Genomic DNA, 13,171 nt, shown 5'->3' on the forward strand with positions numbered 1-13,171 from the left:
ATTAAAATTATAAAATAAACATAGAAGCTAAAATGTCATTAATGATTTATGAAGACGTCAAACTACAATCAACATCGACAAGTGATGTTTAACTGACAGAACACAGATTCTGTTCATTGATCATTAGCAGCAAAGGTTATGCAACCAGGAAAACAGCATTGTATGTGATTTTGTATTATTTGTATGTTTTATTGTTTGAAACTGTTAAATTTTTGTAATTTACGCTAAGTTGAATATCTAAAATTAAAATATATATTATACATTGTACTATAGGCATTAAAATTGGTCGGTCTGCATATTTTTTTTTATATTTTTGTAAATTTTCAATATGGCAAGGCAATTATCTTAATAGATCGAGCGCTTTAAATAGTTAAAAAGTAAACTATGATGAGTCCACATGTGCAGTATTTGCGTAAATCACAGCTCTGTTTCGTAGTTTGTGATTGGTCAAGAAAATCAATTTTTGATCAATCACAAATACAAACCGAATGAAAACTAAAAGTAAAAGCTTCAATGTCCATTTATTTAATTTTTGGCTTTAAATATCTTTCACAATTTCGGAGGTATCGACATTTTGGTTTTAATAAAATGTTCTACCAATTACTAAACTATGGCGGTAAAAGGAAAAGCTAAAAAAATTAGTAACGTAACAATAAAGTAAAAAATAAATTTTATTGCCAAAGTTTCATTACATGTTTTGATCAAACCGTTTTACTTTTCCATTAAATCACGTTTAAAGTTAAACAGGGAATTTTTGTTTTTGTATGAGTTTTGCAAAACATTTTTGAACATAAAAGAACCTTAACAGCTATACAATTTGTAACAAAACTATATAATTTATCTACCTAGTTGTACAATAAACGAGTCAGTTCAAATTCCACTTTACTTTCCCAAAATGATTTTTCTTGAAGCGCCGAAGTTCTGTCCAGCTTGTGTTGCTCCTTTGTTGGATCCAGCTTGAAGACCAATCAAACCCTCACCCGCCCTCAATTGTTGTTCTGAGAAGGCTCGTTTGTTTTCTTCGGAAGGTCTAGGGCCTAGGAAACCAAAAAAATATTATTTAGTGGTTAGGCAATTTGACTTTTGCTGGTACGACTTACCCAAGAAAGGTCCCCTCCATTCAGGATGTTTGTAACAGGTACGACCAATAGCAAAAATGGTGGTAGTTACTAAGGCAATGTTCTTTTGGTCCCATAGGTCGGTGGTTTGGAAAAGGTCTACGTCAGGTACTCCGTATTTTACGCAGGCTTTTTGGAACCTAAATTATTTCACTTGTTTAGTAAACTCTACAGAAATACTGAAATGATTCATTAGTTTTTGAGTCATTACTCCGTTAAATTTACAGGTGGACAGTGCCAAGGTGATACCACATAATGACCACAACGATTGACACATGACAAACAAATTCTATTAACACTTACTGGCTAAGATTGTCCATCATTTTGTAATCTCCTCCAGAAATGTTGATTCTGGAAATGATGCCAGGTTGCAGTCTGTTCATCAACTTGCAGAGGATGATACCATCTCGCAGGGCCCATTCATAAGGAACACCTGGGGGAAACCTTTCTCCAATTACTTGTTCGATCCATGTTTGGGCTTCCCGTTCTTGTTCAGGGTCGCGTTTTCCGGCCACCTGGAAATAAAAAATAAAATACATCATAAAAATAGTTCTTTCAAACTCAGGAAAAACTACGAAGAATGTTTTAGTTCTGTTTACGACTCAAAAAATAGTTGGATCCAGGGTGTCCCAAAAGTTATATTAATGCAACCGGTTCATACGACTTAGACTATTGAGAATAATTATTATGATATGTTTTTGATTAGACAATACTGTTCTTTGAATGCAAAAATTATTTATTAACAGTTAGACTAAACACTTATCATAACATTAACAATTAAAAATTAATGTTAATACACATGAAAAACTAAATTGTTTATGAATATAGATATGTCTTTAGGGTTATCTAACAACAATTAGAATCTTATAATATGGAACGTTCTCTACCTAAGGCTCTGGACAAATTTTGTTGTGTAAATCCAGATAAAACTATTACACTTTACAATTGATTTTAGTGATTTTGCAATAAGGTCGTTGCAGTGCTCTAGAAATGCAAAAGTGAAAGGATCTATAAATCCATAATTTATATGCATGTTATATCAAAACTTTGTCTTCTAATAATAGATACTAATCTGTTCAGGTTTTTACGAAAGTGATATGTGGTATATGTGCCAAATTATTGTAAGTGGAAACACCCACGCTAGTAGTTTCTATCAGATATTGCAAAATAAAAACGATCGATAAAATTAGAAAACTTTTATATGAAATATGGCTGTTTTGGCAATCTTGCTCTAATATATCATTTAAGTTGTGCCACCGTTTTGTATGACAATTTGTTATAATGTTTTGACTGCATCTCTGTATTTGTTATTTAGCACACCTAAAATTGTTGTAAAATGTTATATTATTAATTTATTCATTATAGGAAAGTATAGTTAGTGAGGTTGCACTCTGTTCTTAAAGATCCAGAAACTCCAGTCCATACCACCAAATCCAGACTAATTTTATTATTAATTCAGTTCCTCTAAGTAAGATAATAAATATAAACACTTTGTCACTTTTCATGCACACATCTCCTACACACTTCCTACAATCCTACTTAAAAAAAATAAACGTGACGCGAATGAATTTACATTTTTTTTAAATCTGACTAATCAAAGTTTAGTAATTTCACTTTTTGTAAATTTATTAATTACCACTAGACTTTCTTTTGAGAACAACTCCAAATAAAGTTAATAATTCACCTGATTTACTTTTCTAACACAAACACATAATAATTCCGTGTTAATAAGTACAAATAGAGTTAAACAAACTAATATAAATGTACATAAAATACCAGATCAAAGAGCGCCTGTTTCACACAACAAGTGTACAGTTCCCGCCCCCGCCTTAGTTTCTCATAAAGACGATCTGACTTTAGACCGACGCCTCAGTTAACGGCGTCGCGACGCAAAAGTTAAATCTCTCCTTCTCTCTCACACATAACAAAAAATGTCGGTAAGTAGGTGTTTTTTCAACAAATACCCTTAGTTTTCTCCTTACAAGTAATGTTTAATTCAAATTCAAACTTTGTGACACAAGTTCAAAAATATTAAATTTTTTATGCATTTTTCCTAATTGGGCCCCAAAAATGTATTCTCAGCTAACGGTTAAAGTGTAAAAACTTATTTTTAGTTGTAATCTTCTAAACACACCTGTGAAATCGCCAACAAAACCTCTAAACTGGTTGCGGCTGCCAGAAACATTCTTGAGTCAGGTAGACGAGTGTTTACAATAACGAAAGTTCACATTTTCCACCTGAACATTACAGTGTCGTGTAATCATATAAATAGATGAGATATTTTCAGCTTTGGGACATCAAGAGCCAAAATCCGGAAACTCTTTTACAACCTACTTATTTTCACATATTTCCTTGAAAATCTAAATTACTCTGGAAATTATCAAAACACGGTTTGAACTAATATTTACTTATACGAAAATGGCATCATCAATATTTGAACCATTAACGTGAGGTCATAAAAAACATAAAATCTGAAATAACAAGTGAAGTCAATTCTAAAAATGAAAAACTCGATTTTTGGACCGGCGCCAATCAAAATTACAAACGGCAGTTCAAATTTTTGCCTCGCAAAACATCTGCAGTTTGCACACAATTTCTTCAAACTGAACCTATTTAATACAGAAACGCAACAAGGAAGTTGAAGCCGAAGTCCTCGATTGGATTTCCAAGGTTCTGGGAGAACCCTTACCTCCAGGCGAGTTTGAAAATATCCTCAAGGATGGAGTAATCCTGTGCAATCTTATGAACAAACTGGCACCAGGCTCTGTAAAGAAAATCGCCACAAAGGGCACTAATTTCCAGTTGATGGAAAACATCCAAAGGTTCCAAGCCGGTATGAAGGCTTATGGAGTGCCACAAGAAGAAATCTTCCAGACTGCTGATTTGTTTGAAAAGAGAAACGTTGCTCAGGTATATGGCATTAAATCATTTGATTCGTTTTGTTACTTTTTTTGTGATAAAATAGGTGGCTTTGTCGTTGTATTCTTTGGGCAGACAAACCCAAAAACACCCAGAATGGAACGGTCCAACTCTAGGACCAAAAATGGCTGAAAAGAACGAGAGAACCTTCACTGAAGAGCAACTCAGGGCAAGCGAAGGGCAACTTAACTTGCAGATGGGTTTCAACAAGGGTGCATCCCAGTCTGGCCATGGAGGTTTCGGCAATACCCGTCATATGTAATGATTTTTGAATTTTGTTTAGTCTATTAAGTTATAATTTATTTTTTATATTCGTTGTTATACTGGCAACTTATTGATTTTCCTGTGCAATAAACAAACAAGTTGTTTTTCTAGTCACTTCGTTATTGGTTTCTTAAACTTTAACTTATTATTTACATATAAATATATCAAACATTCAGCTGGCTTTGAGATTATGTTAAAGAGTTGCATTAAAGTAAATTCAAATTCGTAGCACAGAGACTGCTGACCATGAATGGAAGAGATAATGGTTATTGTTATTACTTTTGGTGTTTGTCAATTGAAACTATTAGGCCAGGTCGTAGAATATTGTTTTAAAAAAATTTAAAACTTTACTGATGGAAAAATAGGTTGAATCCACCCGAAACGTTATTTTTAAGTAACACAGCTGTTTTCGCAGATCTGTAGGTGTTTAAAGCTTTGCATCAGACCGTGATAACGTCAGCTATTTGGAAAGCCCGTCCAAAAATAACAATGGCGAATTCTGGAAAAACTGTAATTACACGGTCAGTTTAGTTTTGCCTGGAATAGATTTAGATGTAATGTCTGGCTTTTTTAAAAAATGGTAATTTAGATACGAATTCGTAAAACCTCCCATGCTCTATAATAATGATTATTTATGACCACTAAATGTAGTGTTTAGTGGTTCTTCGGAGTAGTAATGGAAATTACTTAATTGAGCTGTATTGGATTAAAAAAAATGGTCTGCATTTTTATCAAATGCCATTATTTTCCATTACTATTTGTTTTTTTAGGTCACCCTGTATAATGCACTTTTTAGATAGTTTGCTATAGCTATGCTTTTGCAAAAATAAGTAAAGAAATTGTTAAATTTAAAACAAGACAACTCTATTTTTGTTTTTTTTTTGAAATTTTGCGCCTTAACTGGGTTAACGCCCAAACTGGCAAAACTTTTAAAAATATGGATTAGATTATTAAAAATATGTTTTGTAATATGTTCTATTAAAATTACTAAACATGCTGAACTGACAAAACTTATGATTTTATTTTGATTGTTTTTTTCTGTCACCCCGTAATGCAGTTAATAAGTTTTTACTTAAATTGGGTAGCTTTAAGGGTAATCTTGCTAATTCCGCTTTTCTTCTAAAAAAGATCTAAACTCACTTGTCACTAAAATTATTATTTATTTCTACAGTCTGGTAGAAAAAGCAAAAAAGTCCAAAAATAACTAAATCCACATTGACGAATGGAGCCAAAATAAATTTCAGTCAAGTATGTTTTGCCAACATTATATCTTCAAACTATATGTTGAATGAGTGTTTCTCATATTTGTTGAATTATATTGTTAGTAGGTAGTCAAAAGTTCGTGATTTAAATGAAAATCAGTAAAAAATGACACATATTTTGTTAATAAATTTCAAGAAATTACAAAAAATAAGTGTCTATTTTAAGTGTGCATTTTTCATAAATCTTATTGGCACTCAATGAGTACCTACTAATAATTAGAGAAAGATTGTTTTTTCTAATTAGTAATTACTACTAATTAATTGCTGAAAGTGAGTTTGTTATCAAAAACTAATAAAACCCATACTTAGATGAAATTTTTGAAAACCTTTATTTGGGATATGGACTACTTTTTTGAATTATTCAAGCACATTCTTAGCATCTATTGGTTTCTCCTTAGTCCTTGGATAGTTTCCTCTCTTTCAAACTGGCGTTTAGAAAAGAATAATTACGCACCGTTAAATGGTAATTATTTGTTTCGTATGTAGCTTCAAATGTTGCAATTGACTTCAAAATATGTTGCATATAATAGTAAACCGGTATATTTCTGCGGTTACGAAAATACCGCTCTTATGGACCAACCCTATTAAGTTTACAGTATTATACGGCATGACCGAGTAATAATTATTGGTAAAAGTAACACCGAGTGCCCAACCGATGTGTGTTTGCAAAGTGGCACACGCTTTTTGAAACACCTATAAATTTTCCTATCTAAATTAGCAAAAGAACCACATGAAATCGTATTGGATAACGACAATATGTGCAGTAAAAGCCGTTTACGTAAAATTGAAAAAAAAAACGGTACGCATAATACAGTGGTTCATCGAATGAAACGAGGCAAAAACCGATTACCGAATTCCAACTAGCTATCACAAAAGTTTCCCAATAAAAGCGTATTTAATCGAAAATAGCGGTGTTATTTTATAAGGAAAATTATATAACGCTGGTTCTTTCTTTATGTGACGTTGGACCCAACAATGTTTAGTTTTAAATCTAGGTCAAGACCAGTGTACCACTTGAATGGGACAAAATATTGTTTAAAGTTTCAAAATCACGTTAAAACCTTAAAGGAAGATGTCCAAAATGAGCAGTAAATGTGCCTTTACAGTGTAGTCTTCAATATCTAAAAAAAATTAAAAATTTTCCTGTCGAAGAAATTTACGCTATACTGAGTGTTCCACATAGTCTGTACTGTCCATGTATCCTCAAACAAAACCCTTTTTGGCTAATGAATATCATCTGAAAGTTTAACCAACAGATTTAAAGGATTACCATGAACTAACTACCCAATAGATCGAGCCCCAACAGCCCCAAATATTACATAACATAGGACTGCGTGTGTCCATAAACCCAGAGACCTGCAATCCTCAAGAGTGAAAGTTATCGGAGTGTGTCTCGGTCGCTTGCAGATTGCAGAATCGACTTCAAGATATAGATTTTAATTAGCGAGGTCTTGTTTATTCGAACCGGCAAGCCAAAACGTATTCTAGTGTAAGATAAACATGGTTCCTCGCGGGTTCTTCGTTTGTGTATTATGGTGCCAGTGGTTCGGAGGTATATGGGCCAAAATTTTGGATGTACAACGTAAGAAAATTTTCTTTATTCAAATTTTAAAACTGAAAAGGAATAGTTTAGTAATTATTTTGGGAGTTTACTTCTATAGTTTCTGATGCATGTTACTCAACCTCAATTTTGATGATGGAAGGAAGATCGAACAGAATAGTACATTTATTCAAATAGTAAATCTTTAACCAGGTGACATATTTTTAACTAAAACACTCTAATGAAGCCAAAAATTAATATGTTAAATTAAACAAAAATTAAAAATTAATGTTGTTATGACATTTTCGGTTGTACCAGAAGTAGGTACCAACTTGCTTATTTTAAATGGAAGTTAAATGGAAGAGTCTTCTTTATACTTGTCTTATTTATAAAGCGGATTATTCATTGAGTTATGCAACAAATAGTAAAATTCTTGTGGTTTGGTGGTCATTATAAAAGCGTCTTGTTTATACAATCACATTATAATTTTGCATTACTTTTGTAAATAGATTATTTACTTAAACAATATAAAAACATTATACCACGGTTAATTGCTTGCATGTATCCATGTTAAATTAGTCTGTATGTAAATAGATCAGAATACAATTATTATATTATTAAGGACAAATAGAGTTCACTCAGTCATTAAAATGATTATGATAAAAAAAAATAAAAAAAACTTACACCTTTTAAAATTACTGTCACGGTTAATCAGTTCATTATTTAATTTGTCAGCAACTGATTTATTTTATTATTTACAAAGTATTTTTTGACAATAACAAATTTTAATTAACTCATCATTACTAGTTAATTAACTTTCAGCTGATTTCGTCAAAACATGCATGATTACCAAACCTACTGAAGAATTTCGAAACTGCTCAACTAATTCAGTTCAACAGCTTTTTTACGAGATACCCAAAGGAAATGAAGACATTGGTTTGCAGGTTCTGGATCCGCTGAAAGTTCCATTCGTAAAAGTAAGTATAGTTCAAAATAGAAACTAGTGGTCACAATTGAGTAACCATAGTAATTACGATTGAGAAATATGATTGCGTAGACATACAAACTGCATTAGATTCTGTTCAAGGCGTGTGTTTTTCTTCATTTCAATTATGCCAAGGAACTAGACTTGAGTTACTCATAAAGTTAATGATAATGATGATTTTAGATTCTTCAAGGTGGTGGAGGACCAGTCACCGTAAACGCCTCCCTGACCCAGGTTACCGTAATTGGTTTTGGTAACACTAAAATTGTATTAAACACCGTTGATCCAGATACTTATGACTTCTACACCACATTGCATTTACCTAGAATGAGGATTGACGGAAACTATGAACTTTTAGGACGAATTCTCGTTATTCCTCTACGTGGAAAGGGCACGTGTTGGTTTGATGCAAGTAAGTCTTTCCACATACATAAAAACGCCCACCAAAAGTCCGATAATAGAACAGTGTGAGCGATAACAAACATCTAAACTCCATCTGTACAAATTTCAGGCAAACAGAAAAACACAAAATTATCGTTTTCCATCAAATCATAGTTTTCAAAATATATGAAAAGATGGAGCTTGGCAATTTTTGACATAAAGCCAAATTCCTGAACTATTTTCAGTGTCCAGCCGCCATATGGCTGACTTAGTCGTACTAATTGCCTTGTTTACATGATCAACGTAACGACCTTTTGTACATAAGATTGATTGCTGGTGTGGCACAAACATAATGATCACTTAATCAGTCACAATTTAGTTGTACATACAGGTACAGGTACCTATGAAACTTAAATGTTAGAGCCAACAATTTTGTAAAATAGAGACCAGAGGTCAAATCTCAAAGATTTTTTGGCAGTCAAAACAACTTAAATGGCTTATTTTTGATATTTGTTGTTGTATGGTTTTTGGATACGATACGATACGATTATTTATGGATTTTCTCTGAAATCATCTAATATGTACTGTAGTTTAGGTTGGGACATTCCAAAAAAATTACTGCGGTTAAGCAAAGAACAAAACAAACCCTAAACCAACGTACTTTTTAGTACTAATCAGTACTAATCGCCATTTCTAGTATATTTGATATAGTATACAGGGTGTTTCAGGTGTTAATACGCAAACTTAAACTGCGTCTAAAGAAAACAGTAGTTTCCTATACAAAAATTTATTCCAAAAATGCTTCCCTAAAACTCCATTTATGAAGAGTTTTTTGGAAATAAGAAAACTTTATTTTTTTCTGCAGCCAGTACCTATCTACTGCTTGCTTGAAATCAATGAGCATTTTATTAGGAAAAATTGGCACTACTACACTGATTTTTAGGGTGTACAATTGTTAATTGATTGATTTTCTTATAGAACTAAAACTTGAATAAAGCCTTTTAAACAAACATGTTTATTTAAAAATATATTCATATTTTTTTGGGTATCTGATACAAATTTGCGATTAACCCAAGTCACCCTATAAAATGTCATAAAATTAGTAGCTTTTTATAATTAATTTTAAACAATTTTCAAAAATGGGTAAAAAGGGAAGAAGAAGCAATTACTGATAAACCATAAAAAAGCAATCAAGAAAAAGTGACTTGAATTACATGATTATGAGAGATATGAATATGCAAAAAAGTGAGAAGAAATTGCAAATTTGTGGTGTGATGATTTAGAAATAAATTAATCAGAAATTTGTTTTTAAAGCTGATTAAAGAACTTTAATTATCGTACAAGGTCAACAATTCTAATTATTTTTAGATCATCATAAGCACTTGAATTTATAAGGTTTCTGTCACATCATCATCAGTTAATAGCACTTAGAGACATAGTAATGAACCTTTTTCAGCTGAGAAAAATGACTTTAAACTAACAATTTCCCATTTGCTTTTCAGAGGATTTAGAAATTATTGTTAAGTCGGATGTAAAATTGGAAAAACATGACGGTTTCTACTTCTTCAACGTCACAGCAGTCCACGTGAAATTCACCATAGGTGGACTGAAATTGCATATGGGAAACTTGTTTGAGGGAATAAAAGCACTAGGTGAGCCATTGGTTTAGAAGCTAGTTTAGAGGGTTTTCATGATAATATCGAACTTTCCAGAGGATTCTACTAACGCATATTTGAATGCAAATTGGCGTCCTGTTGCTGAATCACTAAATCCAATTTTAGCAAAAACCATTGAAGACATCATGTTAGATATTTTGAGGAAAGTGTTTGACAACATTCCCGCCAATTTCTTCATAGGAGATATCGAAGAAAATGAGAAACTTAAGGGTCGACAGACATAATTTAGGTTTATCCACTGTACTCTTAAGTAGGTATTTGTAAATTGTTTAGCAATCTAGTAATCCAAACCGCAACTTGTACTGATCTCAGAATGTGACCCATTTTTTTAAACGTCCCTAACCCGTTTTCTGAAAATACTCTTGAAAAAAAAACGAAAGGTCACGGGTATCTAAACACAGACGCTGTAAAAATTACGAAAGAACCACGCTAAAAATACTTCTAAACGTAAATAATTTGAAAGCTCTAAGACATTCAAGGTTTTCCAGATGCGATTTTTCAAATACGTGTAAAAACCGCCTTAAGTATTTTTGTTACAATACTACCTAGTGATACATTTTTGTAACTTTTATAATATATTGTATTATTGCTGATATAATGTTTAATAAAAAGAGAGTTAGTTTCTTTCCAGAACCATTTTTCAAACTTTAATCAAAAATAGATCAGGTGCGTAACATGCTAAGTTAATAAAAGCTCCCTGACTCATGTGAATTATGTTTTCGTGGGGAGTTAAATCATTACAATACTTATTTGTAGCAGTAACCAAGTTCTCACCTCCCAAAATTCAAGAATTTCAAAACAAAGTGGATTCTTGAATTGAAGTTTGAGTTTTACAAGAAACCACTTTGTAACACTTTAATCAAGCAAAAAATTAAAATATAAACACATACAGGTGGTTTGCACTTACTTGCCAAAGAGGTCTAGACGGTCCAGGCATTTTGATTGATTTCCTTGAAGCTTTGAGGGGGTGAGGATTGGTTCCACCTGTTATCACTAAAGATCACTGGTGAGAGTACGAAAGATTAACTACGTAGATTCTCCAACGTCTCTCTCTTATAACGTCGCATTTTTACTGTAGCGTCGGCCACGCCCACTCAAACGTTTTTCCAAGCTTTATTTTAAGAGTTACAAGCGAATTTTTGAGGTGGATTACTAAGAATTTGTCAGCAGTTTGACGTAGCTTGGATTGTATTTTACTTTATATGGCCACCCTCGTTTAACTTCCTCTAAACTAAACCACTTAAAAAAATGCCCTTCCTTTAGATTTCAAGATAAGGCAAATTTTGAATTGGCTGAAATGCAAAAGTATTGTCAGTCTTAAGGACAAAATTTACGGGGTTGAGGAGATGAATCAGTGTTGACGTATGATTTGGAATCACCGTGAATTGTTTTGGTTCCATATCGTTATTTTTAAGATTTATTACTCACATTTGCTACTGTTATTTTGAGTTTCAAATAACTAAGCGTAAAAAACAATATCATCTTCCAAATTTAATGCTAGAGTTTTGTTTTTGTACACCTTAGTCTATTTGTCATTAATTATATTGAGCATGTAAAACCTTTACAATGTGTGGGCACTCAAAACAAACCAATAAAATGTGGTGAAACTGTTAAGAATTTGGAGGAAATATTCGTTACTCGTGCTTGTAGTTGAACTATAATTGTTTATTTTTATAATTATTTTTGGCAAAACTTTAGAGATTTAATTGGATAGGCTTACACTGATGTATGCGTAGTAAATCAAGATTGGTATTGATCAATTTATTAAGTTATTGAAGGAAATAATGTATAATTAAAAGTCCCGTGATTTTTATTTTTACTTGAACTTGATTTTAACTAACTGATCGTGTAAAGTGATTGGATATTTTGGAGCCAGTAGAGTCAGTTTTGACGAGAATCTATTGCCATATCCAAAGGTGTTTTTTAGGATTTTGGCACGCATTTTCACAGTCTGGGAAACATGATAAACAAATGACTTATAAATGGAATTTTCAATAAATTTTAATTATAAAATAGGGTTGTTTATCATACATTACTTACTGCCATTTCCGTTATAACCAAAAAGGAAACTGAATTCAATTTTCATTATAAATTCTTTAAATAAAATACACAGTGGTGTGTAACATAGACTTTTCTAGACCATTTTCAGAAAAAACCTTAATATGAACACAGTTACCAGTGAAATCATTTTTTTTTTCAATACCCACTCCAATACTTTTGCAAATATCTTAATAACATGGTTACACAAACATTTTCTTGATTTTTATCTGGACTGTGTTTTTACCAAGTAGTTCTTTTATTGACTATCATCATCATGGTTAATCGAAGCAAGAAAAAAGTGTGGCAGCGGTGGGATTCGAACCCACGCCTCCGAGGAGACTGGTGCCTTAAACCAGCGCCTTAGACCGCTCGGCCACGCTACCGGCGCTGCAATGTCGGTTGTATATCTATCACATTTTACACACATTCAGACCTTGACTTTAATTCATGGAAATTTTCATGTTATGATAAAAACTTAATTTTAAATACTAGAAAGTAGTATAACGAGTTTTTTCAAAATTAGAAAAACGTAAAAAAAAAAAAAAATAATAATTAGAAAGTTTAGAAAAGCAAATTGAGAAACATACCAACGATTCACTTGAATTTTTTAATAATAAAACAAAGAAAACACTACAAAACTCTTTAAAAATAAATTGTTCTACTACCTATTTACAGAGACAATTAATAGTTTTTTTTGATCACGTGATCCTTAGTTTCGTTATTTTAACAGAGTCACATGACTCTCATGACAGTACTCCACATACTCGCTCATTAACTCATATATCTCGTTACTTGGACTACATTTTGATAATTTATTTACATTATTAATTTTATTCCTTTTTAGATAAAAATACGATAAAAGAGTATTCAAAATTGCAAAACCCTGGCAAAACCATTCAAAACATTATAATATTACAGATGGCGCTAAATTATTTTCAAATTTTCACGTTTTGACGCTGTCAACTTTAAAAATCAAAGTCAGCAGT

At 32.1% G+C, this 13,171-nt stretch overlaps 3 protein-coding genes, 1 long non-coding RNA gene and 1 other non-coding gene across 5 annotated transcripts; 3 read left to right on the plus strand and 2 right to left on the minus strand.

Moving 5' to 3' along the window:
* The first annotated feature begins 139 nt into the window (after positions 1–139).
* On the plus strand, positions 140–800 carry LOC145731230 (uncharacterized). The gene is made up of 2 exons (XR_014178769.1): positions 140–293; positions 337–800. It is a non-coding gene; the product is annotated as an uncharacterized LOC145731230 (long non-coding RNA).
* Positions 654–11,215, minus strand: LOC145731227 (muscle-specific protein 20-like). Its single transcript, XM_081982897.1, has 4 exons — positions 11,053–11,215; positions 1,422–1,633; positions 1,101–1,258; positions 654–1,037 (listed from the first exon to the last, which is right to left on the minus strand). The coding sequence occupies exons 1-4, from the start codon at positions 11,080–11,082 to the stop codon at positions 883–885; spliced, it is 555 nt and encodes a 184-aa protein (XP_081839023.1). The 5' UTR covers positions 11,083–11,215; the 3' UTR covers positions 654–882.
* Positions 2,898–4,411, plus strand: LOC145731228 (myophilin). The gene is made up of 3 exons (XM_081982898.1): positions 2,898–3,055; positions 3,741–4,028; positions 4,084–4,411. Exons 1-3 carry the CDS (start codon positions 3,050–3,052, stop codon positions 4,297–4,299), a joined length of 510 nt encoding a protein of 169 aa, XP_081839024.1. The 5' UTR covers positions 2,898–3,049; the 3' UTR covers positions 4,300–4,411.
* Positions 6,918–10,770, plus strand: LOC145731226 (protein takeout-like). Its single transcript, XM_081982896.1, has 5 exons — positions 6,918–7,145; positions 7,926–8,080; positions 8,272–8,500; positions 9,972–10,121; positions 10,182–10,770. The coding sequence occupies exons 1-5, from the start codon at positions 7,064–7,066 to the stop codon at positions 10,367–10,369; spliced, it is 804 nt and encodes a 267-aa protein (XP_081839022.1). The 5' UTR covers positions 6,918–7,063; the 3' UTR covers positions 10,370–10,770.
* A 1,271-nt stretch (positions 11,216–12,486) lies between the features above and the next one.
* TRNAL-AAG (transfer RNA leucine (anticodon AAG)) lies at positions 12,487–12,568 on the minus strand. Its single transcript has one exon. It is a non-coding gene; the product is annotated as a tRNA-Leu (tRNA).
* Positions 12,569–13,171: the final 603 nt, after the last annotated feature.

The sequence above is a fragment of the Ips typographus genome, linkage group LG6 (genome assembly GCF_016097725.1).
Source record: "Ips typographus isolate SLU linkage group LG6, UJ_Ityp_2.0, whole genome shotgun sequence".
Taxonomy (NCBI): Eukaryota; Metazoa; Arthropoda; class Insecta; order Coleoptera; family Curculionidae; genus Ips; species Ips typographus.

Coding starts and splice junctions, on each gene's coding strand:
- LOC145731228 (XM_081982898.1), top strand. Junction 4,029..4,083: donor AAAAGAGAAACGTTGCTCAG/GTATATGGCATT, acceptor GTGATAAAATAG/GTGGCTTTGTCGTTGTATTC.
- LOC145731226 (XM_081982896.1), top strand. CDS start 7,064: ATGGTTCCTCGCGGGTTCTTCGTTTGTGTATTATGGTGCCAGTGGTTC. Junction 7,146..7,925: donor CAAAATTTTGGATGTACAAC/GTAAGAAAATTT, acceptor ATTAACTTTCAG/CTGATTTCGTCAAAACATGC. Junction 8,501..9,971: donor CACGTGTTGGTTTGATGCAA/GTAAGTCTTTCC, acceptor TTTGCTTTTCAG/AGGATTTAGAAATTATTGTT.
- LOC145731227 (XM_081982897.1), bottom strand. CDS start 11,082: ATGCCTGGACCGTCTAGACCTCTTTGGCAA. Junction 1,259..1,421: donor ATGATGGACAATCTTAGCCA/GTAAGTGTTAAT, acceptor GAAATAATTTAG/GTTCCAAAAAGCCTGCGTAA. Junction 1,038..1,100: donor ATGGAGGGGACCTTTCTTGG/GTAAGTCGTACC, acceptor TTGGTTTCCTAG/GCCCTAGACCTTCCGAAGAA.